This window comes from Coffea arabica, chromosome 2e (assembly GCF_036785885.1).
Source record: "Coffea arabica cultivar ET-39 chromosome 2e, Coffea Arabica ET-39 HiFi, whole genome shotgun sequence".
NCBI lineage: Eukaryota > Viridiplantae > Streptophyta > Magnoliopsida > Gentianales > Rubiaceae > Coffea > Coffea arabica.
Window position 1 is genome coordinate 30,963,534 of NC_092313.1, and position 17,724 is coordinate 30,981,257.

At 34.0% G+C, this 17,724-nt stretch overlaps 2 protein-coding genes across 2 annotated transcripts; one reads left to right on the forward strand and one right to left on the reverse strand.

The window, feature by feature from the left end:
• Positions 1-7,045: 7,045 nt before the first annotated feature.
• LOC140036217 (protein BPS1, chloroplastic-like) lies at positions 7,046-7,978 on the forward strand. Its single transcript, XM_072077540.1, has one exon. It carries the CDS (start codon positions 7,046-7,048, stop codon positions 7,976-7,978), a length of 933 nt encoding a protein of 310 aa, XP_071933641.1.
• A 482-nt stretch (positions 7,979-8,460) lies between these two features.
• Positions 8,461-15,399, reverse strand: LOC140036973 (agamous-like MADS-box protein AGL15). Its single transcript, XM_072080323.1, has 8 exons — positions 14,792-15,399; positions 11,864-11,939; positions 9,855-9,922; positions 9,652-9,751; positions 9,468-9,509; positions 9,151-9,192; positions 8,885-9,054; positions 8,461-8,758 (listed from the first exon to the last, which is right to left on the reverse strand). Exons 1-8 carry the CDS (start codon positions 15,106-15,108, stop codon positions 8,638-8,640), a joined length of 936 nt encoding a protein of 311 aa, XP_071936424.1. The 5' UTR covers positions 15,109-15,399; the 3' UTR covers positions 8,461-8,637.
• Between the last annotated feature and the right edge of the window lie 2,325 nt (positions 15,400-17,724).

Below are 17,724 nucleotides of genomic sequence, written 5' to 3' on the forward strand. Positions count from 1 at the left end.
CTCACAATTCCAACAATTGATATTTCATCTCAGATGGTTGTTAGATTTGGATTATGTTCGTTAGGTGGTGGAAACTAAGGAGTCTAATTTTCAAATGCTATAAGACTCTGATAGCTACGAATTTTATGTTGCAGTTGGAGTTTTGGAAACCACACATGACGAAATAGTCCTAAGAATAGGAAGAAATATGGTGATTTTACTACTTGGCTATCTCAATAGTTAGAGCTCACAAAAAGTGAATCCCGAGTTGCAAGTGATGGCAAGAAGAAATCCTACGAACGGAAATGGTAAATTGAAACACTTTCTCACGAGTTAACAGGTGATTAGATTCCGGGTAACTACACATGTTCATTTGTTGATTGAATCAATTGGATGTCAAGACTGCATTGATTCGGATGTGTAGTTTGGTACCATACAATTTGATAGTTGAAGGCAAATGGTTGCTAAAAGAAATATTCGCCAGGGTGGAGATTTGTTGGGAAATTAGATTAGTTTCTTTTAGGCAGGTTTTCTTATTTTGTATGGAAATAACTAATTTTTTTAATTGGTTTTAGTTACTTGAAGTAGTAACCAAGGAATTTTCTATTTGTATGAGTTTAGGAATAGGGGTTATTTTCTATTCTGAACCAGTCTACAAATTGGTATTGATTTCCTGTAGTTATTTAATTTTTGACCAAATATTATTCTCTATAAATAGATGGGTTGGCATACTATACAAGAGGCATACAATGGACACACAAGGGCAACATATAACCTTATATGTGGAGTGAAAGATAGTTCTTGGGAGATAAGAGATGGTATATAAGAATTAGATTTGGGTTCAAGTTGTATCCTTGTATAGGTTTTTTCTCTCATAATAAAGAACGAATTTTCTCTTGATGGACGTAGACTCGATGATGGAGTCGAACCATGTTAAATCTTGTGTGTCGTTTATCTTTTATACTTGTGGTTTGTTTGTTATAAAATTGTTGTGTACTTGATATCTTAATAGTTGTTTGTTCCTCGCTTAGATCCTAACAGGAAGTTTATAAACCTAATGAACATGAATAGGAAAAATTTTTGGTGACTAATGAGAAATACAGTGAAAACCATTTTGAAAAAAGTGGAGTATAGAGAAAAGGAATAGAAAGCAAATTGATAAGAACGGGGGTGAGATGGCTAAGGGTAAGGAAATTGATAACATATCAAAATCCTTAATGTCTTTTTTTCTAAATGTTTTAATACTTTTTTTATGGTTTGAGTGGGAAGATTTGAACCCAAAGCCTCTCATTTACAATCTCTTCCTCCAATACCTTTTAAGAGAAAGAGATCAAATTGAATGAACCTAAAGAAACCACCTATGATCATATGTGGCTTGATGGAGATACAGAAACTAAAGGGAAGGGCAAAGGGCATAAGGATTTCAACAATAAAACAAAAACTAAAGAACTCAAAGAAAATGTGATGATTAGTGAGAGTGAAAACCATAACAAAGGAAATTATAAAGGAAAATAAAAAGAGGGAAGAAGCTGGAAAATACATTTTCAAGAAGTAGAGAAAAAAACCATTAACTAATAGTGTTAATGCAGAACTAATTAAGAGAGGATCTAAAAAAAAGAAGGAATGTTATCATAATTGAAGAAAATGGTTTGAGTAATAGGGAGATGGAATTAAAGAAGAAAAGTAGGATCACGGAAAGAGTTTTATAGACGTGTCTGAGGTGTGAAGCCCTCTCTTAATAGGGCTTCCAATTCTCGATGAGACTCTGGTGTAGAATTGTCGAGGTGCTGAGTGCCCTTGACAATTTTTCAACTCAAAGAGGTTGTTAAACTCCACTCCTCTTCTTTAATTTTTCTTGTTTGAAATCAAAAACAAAAACAAAATGTTTTATGAATAAAGTTGAAACAATGGGTTAATTTTGACAATCTATTTGTTGTGAACCCACCTGTGCTTGGCTGGTGCTCCAAAAAATTCCTTTTCACAAGTTTCACTATTGACTTCAAATTGCTCATAAGGATGTCAATTTGGATTGGTGGTGCGTATGTGTGCATACAAGTGCTAATAATCTTTTTTTGAGAAAAGAATGGTAAGTGCTAACCAAAAGGAAGCAAGTTTGGGGTGGGGAGGGGTGGTGGGGACTAGGGGGAGACATGAATGATATTATTTTTAACAAAAAAGATGGGAAAATTGGAGAGGAAGGAAAAGATGTGAAAATAGCTTTAAAGATTTCAGAAACTTCATAAACACTAATGAATTGCTAGATATGGGTTTTGAAGGCGTGCCTTGGACTTGGTGTGACAAATGGACCTGGAGGCATAGTTATTAAAACCAACCTGGTTGTCAACCTGATAAGGGAAATAGTTTAGTGGGTTAGTAGTCCAATCGCAGTTCAATGGTTAAACTGTCGAGTTATAAAATATAATATATAATATAACTAAATCATAGAAATTCAGGTTCTTGAAAATATAAAACCAATCCAGTGAAATCTTGCATTTTAAAGATACAAAGTTAGATTTATCAATTGCATTGAACTTGTTTCAAACATAAACATAAAATTTATGCTTCGCAATGAAAAAAGACATTGGACAAGATAAATTTAATTAGGAATCAACATCAACTTCAAAGTATTTATGCAGTCTTTTGCTCTCAATCACAAGATTTTATAAGAGTAATTATTACGTTGGGGATCAATTATGGTAAGATATCATTTTGATATTAGGAATCAAAATCAACTTTAAAGTATAATATCTTGTTTTTATGTAGTTTTTTGCTCTCAATTACAAGATTTCATGAGAGTAACTATATGTTAGGGATGAATTATGTTAAGATATCATTTTAATAATTTGTTTTCTAACTTTTAGGATAAATTGTGAGAGTACTAAAGATTCAAGGAAAGGTAGTCCTCGATCAATTTGTCTAAGATGAGAAGTTCCTCTAATTCTATGAATTTTTCTAGAATATTCTTTTCTTGAATATCATTCGAAAACATTTCGGATTGCCCACCATTCCACCAATTAGTAATCCAAGATTCAAGACTTTTATTAAATAAGCGAGAAAACAACTAAGGCAAAAATTTCGGATTAATCAAATTTAAAATGATCATGTCCTTTTCTAAAAAATGAAAACACATATCATGTATCTAAATGTGCATCGTAGAAAATGGAGAACAAATCTATTGGAGAAGAGATAGAGTGTCAAATGGGCACCCATTCACAATGGCCCGTGCGAGTTTTAATATAGTAGAAGAGTGAAGTTAAATCGAAAATGAATTTAGAGAACAGCTTTGATTGTGTGCTGGTAAATTGAATGTTCTATGTCTATAGGTCACCGTTAGGAAAAAAAAAAAAAGAAAGTTATATAATTATTCATTTTTGCATTATTAGCTTGTGTATCTGGAAAGCAATGGTAGAGTAAAAATCATTTGTGCTGAAAGAAGTCGATCCTATTCCCTTCACTTCACTAGCTTGCTGGTAAACGATAGTATACACGACTTTTAGCAGCTCATAGGACGAAAGGGTTCACCTTCAAATTGAAAGACCAAATAAAGTTGGCTTTGAGTTGTGTAAATGATAAAGCCTAGTTTTTGGAATCAAATTTGTGTTACATCTTACCCCTACACGAAAGACGGGTTCTTTTATAGTCTTTTAGTCTCTTCTTTAAAATCTCTAACAATTATTGCAATCATGATTTGAACATTATAACGAGATAAAGTACAAATGTGATGAATCCAGATTATACTATCCCGATTATTCAACGACAAAAATTTATTTGGCACAACAACTTTTCTAATAAGAAGTAGAAATGTTTGTCACTAAATCATTCATGAATGCTATAACATCTCAGCAACAGGCGTAAGACATGGTTAATTATTTGTAAAATTTCATACTAAAGACACAATTATTATATATAGGACTACATGAACAATAATGAAATATCACATAATTGCTACGAAATTATACAAGTAGTCAATCTTATCTTATAACTTATTCAACTAATATTATATACTATCCGAGAATGGTTGATAACCGTTCCCGCCCCTTGCCCTAACTTTTCACACAAGATATATAGGGTGTGTTTGGATAGTAATTATTTGTTCAAAAATTATTTATTTGCATTAGAAACATATTTTCCAACACATATTTTTATCTTTCTAATTACCTTTTTCTCTTACATACACTACATCATAAAGTGCTATAATAATTTTTCCAACTAACGTTCCAAATAATCTACTATCCAATATGAACTCATTGCTGAAAAACCACTATTTTGGACAATAAGAATGCACCAATAAGGATCTTCGTCGGTGGTACAAATAAACATAATTTCAAATAAAAAAATTTACTTCACAAATTTCAACCATTTTTTTATTTTCCCAACCACCTTTTTATCTCACATACATCACATCACAAAAAGTGTTACAGTAATTATCTCAAATAAATCATGCAAATAAACTCTTATCCAAGCAAACTCATAATTTCTTTTTACGACACTGCACAATATATAGAGAAGCCTTTCGGCTAAGACCAAGTGTAATGGGAAAGTTGCGGTAATATTAAGCTCCACATCCATACTCCATCTACTTGGGCTTGGGCTTTTTCTTTAATAAAGAGGTTTTGTTACATCACAATGGGCTTCGAAATGGGGGCATTGAACATTCTGGTGTCGGACCACAGACGCGGTTTATTGAAGCCTTATAGGGCGGGATGGTGGAAACAGTTGTTGGTGCATCTTGGTTGACTAATCAGTGGAATCAAATAAGAGGTATGAATTAAGACACGCTATAAAGCCTATAATAATCAGGTGCATTTAAATAGAAGGTTTAAATTAAGACGCGTTAATCACATACACATATGGCTATTTGAGGATTATCATACCCTAGAACATTTTAGATATGAATTAATTAAGTAGTGAAGGCCTTAATCCTCCAATTGAATCACAAAACCATGAAAGCTTCACTTACAACTGATGAATTATTCTTTCCATCCCACTTTGATAGGTCTGATTTTTTTTTTCACACGATTTAAGAAAAGTTAGTTTACTTTGTTGAAAAAATAAATCTAATTTACGATCTTTCTAAAATACCCTTACCTTAAATGAAGTATGACTAATTGATTTTATATTAAATAAGTTAGGTTACACTCAATAACAACCTACATTAAATAAGGACATTTAAAAAAAATTATAAGTTCATTACATTTTTCAATTGAGAAGTGGACTATAATTTGTAACAAATTAAGAAGTAAAACAAGCCCCTCAAAGTAAAACAGAGGGAGTACTACTTTTTAGGCCATACTAATTAATTTTCTTCAGTTTGAGCATTAGCTTTGTATTTATTGCTCTAACATTTTTGAATAATCAAAGTCAAATAACAATTATAATTGAATTAGAGGCCTTTTTACTTGATAGTGTAGCAATTCATGCTATTTTAATGATCTTTAAATTTAAATCTTTTTCTCTGCAATTTACCGAGTAATTTTGAAGTCATAAAATTTTATTAATTTATTTTTTGGAAGAATTACCATTTTATGAAGTTGGGTCATGACAGATGTGCGGAGCCCTATGTTAAAGAATTCAACATCGATATTTCCAAGAACGAGGTCGGTCCAATTGAGTTTTAATTTACTTTGTGTTTTATTTATATAATTCTTACAAATTTTGATACATTTATAATGTCTTCTTTAACAAACAATATTATAATGTGATAATTGATGAGGGTTGAAATTCTTGAAATTTCTCAACCACAAAACCCTAAGCTCATCGGTCGACTTGGGCTTCGCCTCATTTAGACCGTCAACTTTATCTTATCCTATATTTTTACTTGCTTTTGAACAACAATTTTATAAGCCCATAGGCCATAAGTAAGCGCTGAGGCAAGAATTGTATTCCAGAGTAAACTAATCCACGCATGTGTTGAGGGAGAGAACGAGAGCAATACTTTGGATTGGAAAATTTTATCCAATAATATTTCACTTGCATTGTAAATATGTTTTTTTAATCAATTTTATATCTTTGCAGTCACCGTTTTGTCACACATATATCACATTATAAAAATTATTGTAGAAATTATTTTTAATTATATTTCAAATAATCACCTATCCAAATACGGTCATTATGTTTTTATTTAAAGACGTGTACAATTGCAATAAGTTTAGTGGAAAGAAATAAGATATCCAGAACTTTTAATCCCAAACTAGCCATCACTTTAGATGAAAATTATTTACTTCACTAGTAAAATTTGCAGCACTAATTATTTCAATACTACAAAAGTTACCAAACCACATATACATTTATTTACTTTCCAAACGTGTAAAATTTCTCAAATATAAGTTTTCGATTCCACCCCGTCTAGTAAATCTCACCCCTTCCCAGTACTTCTACTATATGTTTGGATAGATTATTATTTGAAATATTATTTAGAATAATTACTATAGCACTTTTATAATATGATGTATGTGAGATAAAAAGATGATTGAAAATATAAAAATATGAGTTAAAAAATATATTTATAATTCAAGCGAAATATTATTTCAGATAATTTCACCGTCCAAACAATGGCCATTCACACGTTTCGTCCTTTAATAACTAATTGACATTCCTGACGGCTACCTAAATCAATTATCTTCTACTTGTTTATGATATGATTCAAAGTTCTCCTTCCTTTCTCTTTCCGGACCCAAAATTGCGTGATACAGAAGCAGAAAATGGACCCAATGGTCGCCAAATCCGTGTCCGATGGCGACTTGAAACAATAAATGCACACGACAATGCACATCAAAAAGCAATAAAGCTTGCTCAGTTGCACACGGATGAGCACATTTGACCACCAACATCTAGTCCTTGTATTGAATTTATATCACATTTGTCAATTGCTGCTGGTTTTGTCCATCCCAAAATCCCTTGTTGGCTAAGCTTACAGCTAAAGTAGCCAATAAAAAAACCACTTTTGCAACTTGCTTGATTGCCTTTAGTCTTTTAGATAATATAAACCAGCCCTCATACTCCTTATCCTCAAAACCTCATTCAAAGCTTTCTTGGTCCTATACTCCTATTTGTTTCTTTTGGCCAAATGGTAATCTTGGTAGAAAAGCTAGGTCGTTCCCTCAAGTTTCATCACAGACTGGATCATAACAATCACCCCAACCATGATGCTGAAGAAGCCTTATTGGCTTCTTTTCAGGCTTTTCGATCCAAGGTATCCAAATTATTAAGCCAAATTATGATGGAAGCCAAGCCTGGATCAGAGTTCTTGTCTTTGGCCTGGGTTCATAGGTGCCTTGAGGCGTTACCGATGATCGACAAGGCTTTTGCTAAGCTAGTGGTGGATGTAGATTACCCCATCGGCAAGTGGGAAGCTGCTGCATCTGAAGCATATCTTAAGCACAGCTTGAATGTGCTGGAGTTGCTCAATAAAATAAGCTCCTCACTTTCACATTTAAGCCAGGCTAGGCTAGCGTTGGCCCATGGTTTAAGCCTGATCGAAAGTTCGCCTTCTTTGGCTTTGAAGCATCTTCAGAAAATCCAGCCTAATGACCTGGGAAATGATTTCAAAGTGGAGGGTATCAAAAGGAATGAAGAACAGTTCAGTTCTCGCAAGGAATCGATAATTCATGAAGCTATGATGATCATGATAAGCTCTGGATTGTGGCTGTTTGGAATTATGATATCAGGCCTGTGCAGTGATGTTAAGCCGTATTTTCTCATGAGAAAATCAGCTCATAACTTGCATGATCCATCATTGGAAAGCCTGGACTCCTTGCTTAGTGAAGAGATCAGACAGAAGAGTATGTTGAAAGAAATTAAAGAGGTTAACGAGGCAGCAGCTGAGCTAGCTACAGAGATAGCACATAGAAAAGGAGATGCAGCTGCAGAAATATTAGGTAGAAGATTGCAGGTTCTTGAGAAGGTGCTTCAGAAAATTGGGAAGCAGACGGATTGCCTGTTCTCTGAAGTTCTATTGGCAAGGAATAAATTGCTCGACACTATTCGACTCAAGAAATGATAGATGTTAGGCTATTTGTACAAATCATTTTTAAGTTTTCATACCTGTATGTATATGTATTGTTCACAAATTGTAAAACACAGGACACCCACACACACTACGCCCCTACAAGTAAATCAGGTTTGCTCATAATATTCAATTTTCAATTTCATCACGCTAGTCCGTTTGTGAAATTAGCGTGGCAGAATAAACTATGCTTGTCTCACTGCAAATGAGCATATTGAGGGGAGAAGTAACGAGTTGGAGACACAGATTAATCTTAAACATCATCAACCCAACAGCCCAAACAGAGAAATCAACAAACTGACAGAAAACTAGCACTCGAATCCGGCGCAAACCAGCATGTAATTTGCCTGAATGGGGATTTCAAACCAAATTAAAGAACATCAGGACAGTGAAAAGGAGCGGAAATCCAGATTTTACTCTCTACAAAGCTGCTTCATCCCATAAGAAAGACTGGAAACACAGCAGAAAAAGACAACTAATACGAAAACTTGTTTCATTACTTTGATAATGTTTTAAGCTTTCCAAGGATCATGCAACTCTTGGCCAAACTACATGCGCCTATCCAAAAGTTACATATATAGCTCAAGTTGTTTCTGCATTATGTCTATTTTGTTTCTTCCTATCACAAAGGGAGGTAGCAAAAGGTTAAATAATCAATTGATCTGTCTCCCATATGTACTGCTACGGGTTCTCCTTTTCCGTTTCTGTGCACCGACAGCACCAGAGTCTGCTGCCTCAGGTGCCTTCCTCTTCTCAAAAGTTCCAGAAGAGAGCCTGAGTGAGATACACAAGACATGTTTCAGCTACAAATTCTAGTACAAGGTGCTAAAAACTCTGGTAATCCAAAAGGAAGGCAAAGTAGCTACATAAATGGAAATGCGAAAGACAAAAGCAATGTACCCCAAACGCAAGTTGGTATCAGAATCTTCATTCTCAACTGAAGTTAAGGCTTTATCAGGATGTGCAGTAAGGCCCTTAGCAGGCATGTTTGCTTTCTCCACTGGATAGCAGTCAATGTAATTTGGAGCTGGATGCCCACTTGATGGAAGTAAATGTTCAAGCTCCACAATCTGCATTTTGTATCACACCAGATTAAAGTTGTCAACAGTAAATCATTTACCATTAAGTTCAAACAACCATCTAATGAATCAAAGAAAGCTCTTTGCCTTTGTGCGCAGACTCTGGTTCTCCTGCAAAGTCCTTTGCTCCTAAACAGGAAAACAGCACAAACTCAATTAACAAGAAAAAGTGTCTGACTTTCCTTCTAGAAAATCTTTCAATATAATTCTGTGATAAGCAAAGAAAATGAAAAATGAAATTCTGGAGTACAAGAACAGAAAACAATCTTCCAAATTCTGGTTTTACATTCTATTAATGACATTTAAATGTTTATTCCTCTCAAATAACAGAAGGTACATGCAAGACTCTTCACTTGTACAATAAGCAATCCACAGAAGGCAAAAATTGAAATACTTTGGTATACCTGCATCATTGCTTGCTCAAGTTGATCCATGAGCATTCGCTCCTGAAAATGAAGTGTTACATGAATAAAAGTTCAGAAAGGTTCTACTGAAGATAACTGTTGACAATATGCTGAACCTGACACTTCACTTTCTACCACAGCATTTAGTTTCATATCAAATTGCAGACAAATGAGAACTGCCAACCTTTCTCGCCTTTATTGAAGATAGGCCCTCATTCAGTTGCTGTTCAACCTCCTGTAGTTCTTTCAGACCTAAACCATCAAGATCCTTTCCCAACATCTGCCTATAAGTTATAAAAATAAAAATAAAAAAGCATATAGTGACAATCCTAGATTCAGTAAACTATAAGGCAATGAGTCAGATAGAAGGTATCGACAAAAACTTACGAATGTTTCAGCTTAAGCTTCTCAATTTCCTCCTTGAGAATGTCTTCTTCCTTAGGTCCTTGAAGAGGCTGCAAATAAGAGAGACATCAAGAACCTTAAAGTTTCTAGCATAACTTCAAATTTAATGGTGGAAAAAGAAAAACTAAAATCTCATTTAATTTTCTTAAAGGTTTCCAATGTTATACGATAAAAGCTCAAAAGGTCACAATTGACGAAGTATCCAATAAATGACATAAGAAATGAAAAAGTGTACCTCTGAGTGTACATAGAACCCATACCTGTCCTGAAAAACTAATCATCAATTTCAAAACCATAATACAGCTATTTCTTACATGACAGATCTCATCATTGTCTTCTGGATCTATAATTTAACACCATAGAAAAGATCATTTGCATGTAACTTGAGTATTGATGTTCTGATTTTCTACTTCTGTAGGTTCAGTTTTCCCTTTGGACACCAATCAGCAATATATGAGAAAGTATTCAACCAAGACCTAAAGTTATATGTGGCCTAGTTTCCCTGTTTCTTAATACAAATATGTATCATCTCTATGCTTTGTGCACAGCTGAAAATTTCTCATAAGCAAATAGGTATGGTGTGGCACCAGATGAACTGAGTCCACGCATGTATAAACATAATACAAGTTTAATTTCTGACTAATAGTGTATTGTCCTAACATTTTCTCTGATAATACCTAAATTCTAAATTGCTGCTGAAGATTGGACACATTAGAAGGCAACTTAAGGGAACCAAAGAAAATTATTGGCAGCTTTCATTTTACGCAAGCTAAACAAAGACTACAGATGCTCAACATAAACAATCTGCAATGACTCCTATTACAAGTTTGCTAGTTGGCATTCCTCTTTCATCTAAATCACAACGCCACATAATTCTGCCAGATCTAAAATACTAACCTTTAAGCCATCCATCCTTAATAGCTGACAGGACAAGATTCATGTAATTTGAGCAACATTACATGTTCTGTAATTCACTATTGTGTCATGAATGCCCTGGTGGAGACCTTCTATGTGTCTTCACAAATACATGTAGTGATATCCAAGAGCCATTCTCAGAACATATTAAGCTATTGATGCAGTGGTTTCTTATGGAGCCTTCTTCAACTTAAGGCTAACCCCATCTCATGACATGAAACAAGAATTGTCTAACAGTACATCAGCAAAAATATTTGTAATTACAGAAAGCTTTTTTTTTTCTTTTTCTTTTTGTAATTACATAAGATTCACAATTTTCAGTTACTGGGCTGCTAACCAATGCCATGTCAATCTATGGATGTAAACGTTTAATTTCATCATTGATGCAATAGATTACCTGGGATGTTAATGTTTATTGTCGAATTAACAGTTATAAGCACAACCATGGAGACTATACAAATTGCATCACTGTCATTGTCTGAGATTCCATGACCTTTGGCACTATGTAGGATTTCAAATATGTTACCTCTTGTCCGCAATACAAAGACTGCTAGATTATTGAAAAGAGGAACAAGGAGATATTTCTCTTTTGCAAACTAAGATTTGTTCTTGAAATTTAAAGATGTGTAGTATAGACAGAGTATGGTTACGATGCCATCATGATACTTAATCTGTTGCATTCTAGGCAAAAATTGTAGTTTGTAATAACATTATACAAGGAAGTAGCATCAAAGATTCACCAGGGATGAAATCCCATTGTATTTGAGGAGTCATGGAGTCTTTGAGAATTCCAGGTTGAGGAAGGGGCAGAACCAAGTATGGTGCAACAAAACCCATAAAAGGAGGATGACTGTCAATCATGATTTTCTTGGTCATTCAAGGGAGCAACCATGAAAAATAAGAATGGCTAAGGATTATTTGTGGGCAAGAAATTGAAAATACATCCTAATTTTCCTATCTACTCTTTGTTTGTCAAAATCGCTGTGGGAGGGAAGACAAGTTCAAAATTTGAAGAAGGCAAAAGTTCAAACAGATGAAAAGAAAAATAGAATTGAGGTGATATGTGAGTATTGTACCTCAGGCTGATGATCAACTGTTGCACAATCAGATGGTTCAAAGCATTTATTGTATCTTGCAATTATCTGCGGCATGCTGCATGAAATAGGTTCTACATGAATTAGACAATACTGATACCTAAAATGAAGATCACATAAGTGTACTGCAGAATGATCTCATAACTAACTGTACTGCATAAAATAGGTTCTACATTATGCTGCATTCATGTGCACTTATGTAGTAGTTTAACTGCCGCATAGCTATATTCCCAGTCTCTGAATTGTCTAAGTCATCAATTTTGATGCAGCTATCATGAAAAATGCAGGACCCTAATGTGAGCAGTAAATTATTATTGTTGTTTCCTGATTTTCATTGTTTAGCAAAAATAAATGAAATTCTTTCACCCTTTTCTGTCTCAGACATACAAAGATGCTGAATAAAATAGTATAAATGCAGGTCATTTGAACCGCCAAACAGTATCATGACCATTCTGGTACTTTAATGTTGATGTATGACCATGGAAAAGAAGAGTTACTTTCCCTTCATCTCTATCATATCTCTACACAAGCATACATCCAAGCTAAATAACTGTTAAGCAACCAACCAACATATTTATGCAAGGCATAACATCACATTATTCGCAAATGGAGTCTTGCAATTTTAGTTTGCCAGATAAATTATATGAGCATCAGAAACAAAGTCAAGACCAACATCAAACAACCAATTCAACACAAACTGAACAAAGCTAGATCATAGTCATCTCAGTGTATTCCTGAGAGAAGAAAGCTGAGAAGGCTTCCTCCAAAACAATTCTGCAATAACACATAATGCTGCACACTTGAGTCAATTTGTTTAAATCAAATATTTTCAAAACATAGCCCCTGCAGACATTAGGCAAAACTTTGTCATCAGGTTAAGGAGATTGCCCTCTAACTCACATTGTTGGAATGGATACATAAAAACATAAAAAGATTATTGACTCATGTAGCACTTTTTGTGAGTAGATGCCTTCATGAGTAAACATTCAAAGACCAAGAACTAGTTGAAGGGCATTAATGTTGATAAATTTCAGAACTTCCTATTTGAAACTTAACCACTAATATTTTCTTTGAAGATTAACTTTTGTTTCTCTAACAAGGCCCCACATTAAGATGAGAAATCGTTTATCTAATGTTAATTAAATCAAGAGATTTAAGAAACAATAAAGTATTCAATTAAAATTTCTCTTTGCTAAAAGATATGTCAGCTGGATATCTTTCTTTAGGTAGAGAACAAAATATAACACTGACTTTGACAGTTGGACATAAGTGAAGGGCTAAACTTCACCAAATTCAACCTTTTCTCCAATGGATTAAGCCGTATGAGTACACATAAATTATCACCATGCTTACTATGGCAAAATTATGATTTCTGTTCATGATGGTTACTAGCAGTTAATATATCTGTCTCATTTTGTGGTTCTATTAGAAGAAATTTACCCATGAGCTGAACTTTTTCCATCTCAACACGAGTATAGCAGAAAAACAGCAAGCCATGTAATTACACTTCACTAGAACTTGTCACTTAGATTTGGACAATCACATTGGCTTTATGCGAATTGAATAATCAACCGTTTCTTCTCAAGGCAATAGGAAATAACATAATTAAGTAAAGACAAAAGCGCGAAGAAGGATTAGTTCATCAGTATTAATGCGCGACAGCAAAGTTGGTGGACCCTTTAGGTATGGCTCACAAGAAAACGTTACGGAAACAGAGAAGCAACACGTGTAGTGCTGACAAATAAAGATTTGTTGGTACTGATGTCATTGAATCCGATAATAGCCACAAACTCTCACATGTAGACCAGGAATCGATTGACTGCACTAAGAGGAAGACTGTTTTACTTTGAACACTGATGAATAGAATGGATAATACATATGAGTAAGCTCAGCGTTAACCATTCATTGTTACCCAAATGAGAATTATGAAAACAAAATCGATAATATTAAATCTCATCTAAATGAAAAAGTTTTCTGTATGTAGACTAAATTGAGGTGAAAGTGGAAAACAGTTGAACTGCCTTCCGCTTTATGCTACGACAAAAGAGTCAATTGGCATTACGCGTTTATCTAACATCATCTCCTCCATTTGTTGTTTTACACTTTAATTGGATTCTAAATAAATGCAGTTTACTTCTTCATTTTGAAATCTAGCAATTGAACTTATCAAAACCATTACTACCATCTGATTGAGGATGACATATCAGTCCTTGATCAAAGCAGCATTGACAAATCAACCCTTCTCGAATGCACTTTACTTTCCCACAAATAATAGATGCATAATTATCCTAGACTAAAATAGAGAAAAAAATGTGGCAAAGCAAAAGACAAATTTTGGGCAACATTCAACTGCATTCCTATGTGGTAGTCATATAAATAAAAAAAAATTGAATACCTTGAAGCTGTAACATAAAGGAGATATTTTTATATTCAAATTCCAATTTTTGCATCAGTTTTGAATAAAGATTTTGAGAAAATGAGGCCGAGAACAAACAATTGGACAGTGAAAACTAATAAAAATTAAAATTTGACCAAAAAAAGTGATAATTTAGCACAATTCTCCATCACAAAGTACTTCTTGGTTCCAATCAAACATCCAAGGCTCCAGATAAGGGGAAAAATTGAAAATAAGGCATATAAACGATCAGAACACTCTTGTAAGACTAATAAACCATTATAACCATAAGTCCCACAGCCCATGAAAGGAAAGATATGCAGCATAACCATAGAAATTGAAGAACTAAAAGTGAAAAAAAAAATAGAACAGGTGAGTTACCAAAAAATCGATAAAATCAAGAAACCGTGCAGCTACTCAAAAACAAAAGGAAAAAAAACATAAAACAGTGAATACACAGATATTAAGGAAAAAGGAGGAATCCAAGGTGTGCATGAGCATTCACAGACATATACCTGGAACTTGCGAACTCGAACAACTTTCCAGTGTTGGAAAAAATGATGACAGCAACCTCAGCATCGCAAAGAACGCCCAGTTCATAAGCTTTCTTCAATAGCCCATTGCGCCTCTTGGAAAATGTGACTTGCCTGCTGTTAGCATTCTCAATTTTCTTGATTTCGATTTTTCCACGACCCATTGGTGGTGATTCTGCAGATACACCTCCTGCCAATCGATCAAAAACAGAAAAACTAAAAAGGAAAAAGCAGATAAAAAGCAAGTAATCTTGATTCTTGACTAGTTTACTCTCTCTCCTGACCCTATACATGTGCATGCATGTGGTTTTTCCAGGGGGTTTTTGAGGGGTTTTTGCCTGAGTAAAAAGGAGGAGAGGAACTGCTAAAAAAGATAAACAAGAGATTATTAGTATTAACAACTAATGGCTTGCTAATTATAGAGAGAGAAGATGATGAAGAGAGGGAGATAAAGAGGCGTGAAGGACTGTTTTTGCATTTGTATTTGTGAAAGTGAGACCAAACGCTGCATCCAAATGGCGAATTTATAGAAAGGGGCAAAGCTCTTTAACTCTTTGGTTGCATGGTTTTGGTACTCTTCTATGCAGTGCATGACTGCTGTGTCAACCATCCGTCTATTTGGTTGCCACATTTGGGATAGCTTCGCATTTGGTTGGGAGACTTGATGTGGGTCCCACTTGGTTTTTCCTTTTTCCTTTTTTTTTACACTATGGAAATATGGATGGATGGATTTTATATTGATTTGCGAAAGTAGGTGGTCAAACTTTGTGGATGTGTAGTTTTACTAGGAATCAATTTGGGTAAGAATTTCTATTTCAGTATGGGTCTATCTAATGGGTTTACAAGATACCATAGAAAGGGGAGGATTGGGTTAGATGGTAAGAGGGAAAGGATTTAGATAGAGGGTTCTGAATTTAAAATTTATCACTTAAAGAAAAATATTTTCATTGGACACTCGATCTAATTTAGAAGTGAGACATTTGGAAAGATAAAGCTAATTAGAGAAAATATATAAATATAAAAGAGAATATTAATTATTAGTGTGTACATATACATGACAGTTTGGGTGCGATTTAAATGTGTTGGGCACTCGTCACAAAAATCGTTTATGTAATAGTAAGTTATATAAGGTTAATATAGAAATTGACCTCTTTTTATTTTAATATTCTATGGTCATTATAAGTATGGATTCCACTTGGGCTTTACACATATTTTGGGGGAAAATGAAAAGGGATAAACTTGGAGACTTGACACACCAAAAGTTTGAAAATTAAATGTCATGTAGTAGACATTAACTTTCACAAATGTTCTAATATAAGAAAGGGTTTGTCTTGGGCAATTGTCAAGATGGAGTTCAGATTGGACAATAATTATTAATATGTAAATTCATATAGGAAAATAGGTATGGTCTAGATGCACTAAAAAGTACTCACCAGGCATCCATTAGAAAAAACCCTATAAGAAAATGCTGTATAGTTGAAACCACATGGCATGCTGGCGAATGTTGTGGTTTAAACTTTAATCTCCCCAAGATGTGGAAGGCAATTGAATGGATCAATTCGATTATTGGATTAAAATTTTAGATAATTGTTCAAGATAGTACACATGTTACTGCATATGGTCCAATTACTTAACGCGTATTTTATTTGGTGGACAGGAAATGGATGTAAATGGTTTATATGGAGACGAATTTCTATTTGTATAATATTTTATGAGGTCAGCATTTAGAAACTCATGATGATACTTCAATATTGGAAAAGAGTTTGTTCCCTTCTGGACAATTAATGATCTGTAACCGCGCATTAAAAATTTGTATAGAGACAAAATATATGGTGGGAACACATTGAAAGATTGAGTAATATCAGTACCAATTTTATTTAACAATGTATCCAAAATTGCTATACAACGAGAAATTCAATCAACTTTAGGCATGAGATGGTGCAGCTCTTACATTGATATAAGAGAACTAAAAAAATGTATGACGAAAATTAAAATCCTAATTGCAAAATATAATAATGTGACACGTACACACTTGGTAATAGACTTAATAGTCATCACTTTCTTCACACCAAGTCACAAAGAAATCAATCTAATTTCTCATTCCAATTACCATGTCCCAATAAGACCAAAATTTGTCACATTATTAAAACTCAATACCATGCCCCACCACCGAAGTCTTTAAGGCTTGGTAGAGTAGGAATTGAAGGGTTCAAACTTTAATAATCCTCTAAAAATTTGTCACATTATAGAAACTCAATACCATGCCCTACCACCAAAATCTTTAAGGTTTGATGGGATGGAAGGTCAAGAATTCAAATCTTACCTCCTATCACTTGCCATTATATGTGACTTGCCACTTTATGTGATTTTCTCTAAATTTATACGGATGCGTAGTGCATCCATCTAGTCTGATGGTGATTCAATTTTCGTTAGTTCTCTTGTAAGCTCAATTGGGCTCTTTCCCTATAATAGGTTAGAATAGGAGTAAAAGTAAGTGCAGGATAGATAAGTAACGACTGACAAAATATATATATATATATATATCTGGCAAGTGAACTTGTGTTTGTGGTTCTGACATTTATTTATTTATTTTCTTTTCATCTTTTGTATAAAAATATAATACTGTTTTCTTTTGTACACTTAGCGATTTCCATTTTAAGTTTGTCCTTCTTCCTTATCTAATGTCCTTGGCCCACATTATGATATTTCTTTGGTCAGACTTTACTTGTATTTCAAGCCAATTGATATAGCAGCGTTACCATTTTTATCCTTTTCAAGGAAGTACTATGCAACTCATAACCTTAGGCTTGTTGATTAAGGTAGTAATTTGATGTGTCAACATTGTGCAGACGCGGATATACATAAAAGATACTAAAGATATGCTATGATTTGACAGTTCATATTGCTTAAGGTTT

Bases quoted from the DNA above. Each gene is read 5' to 3' on its own strand.
- LOC140036217 (XM_072077540.1), top strand. From the start codon at position 7,046: ATGGTAATCTTGGTAGAAAAGCTAGGTCGTTCCCTCAAGTTTCATCAC.
- LOC140036973 (XM_072080323.1), bottom strand. From the start codon at position 15,108: ATGCACATGTATAGGGTCAGGAGAGAGAGTAAACTAGTCAAGAATCAA. The intron at 9,752-9,854 runs GTAAGTTTTTGT...TATAACTTATAG, and splicing joins AAGCTTAAGCTGAAACATTC to GCAGATGTTGGGAAAGGATC. The intron at 9,510-9,651 runs GTTGGCAGTTCT...CTTCATTTTCAG, and splicing joins CTTCAATAAAGGCGAGAAAG to GAGCGAATGCTCATGGATCA.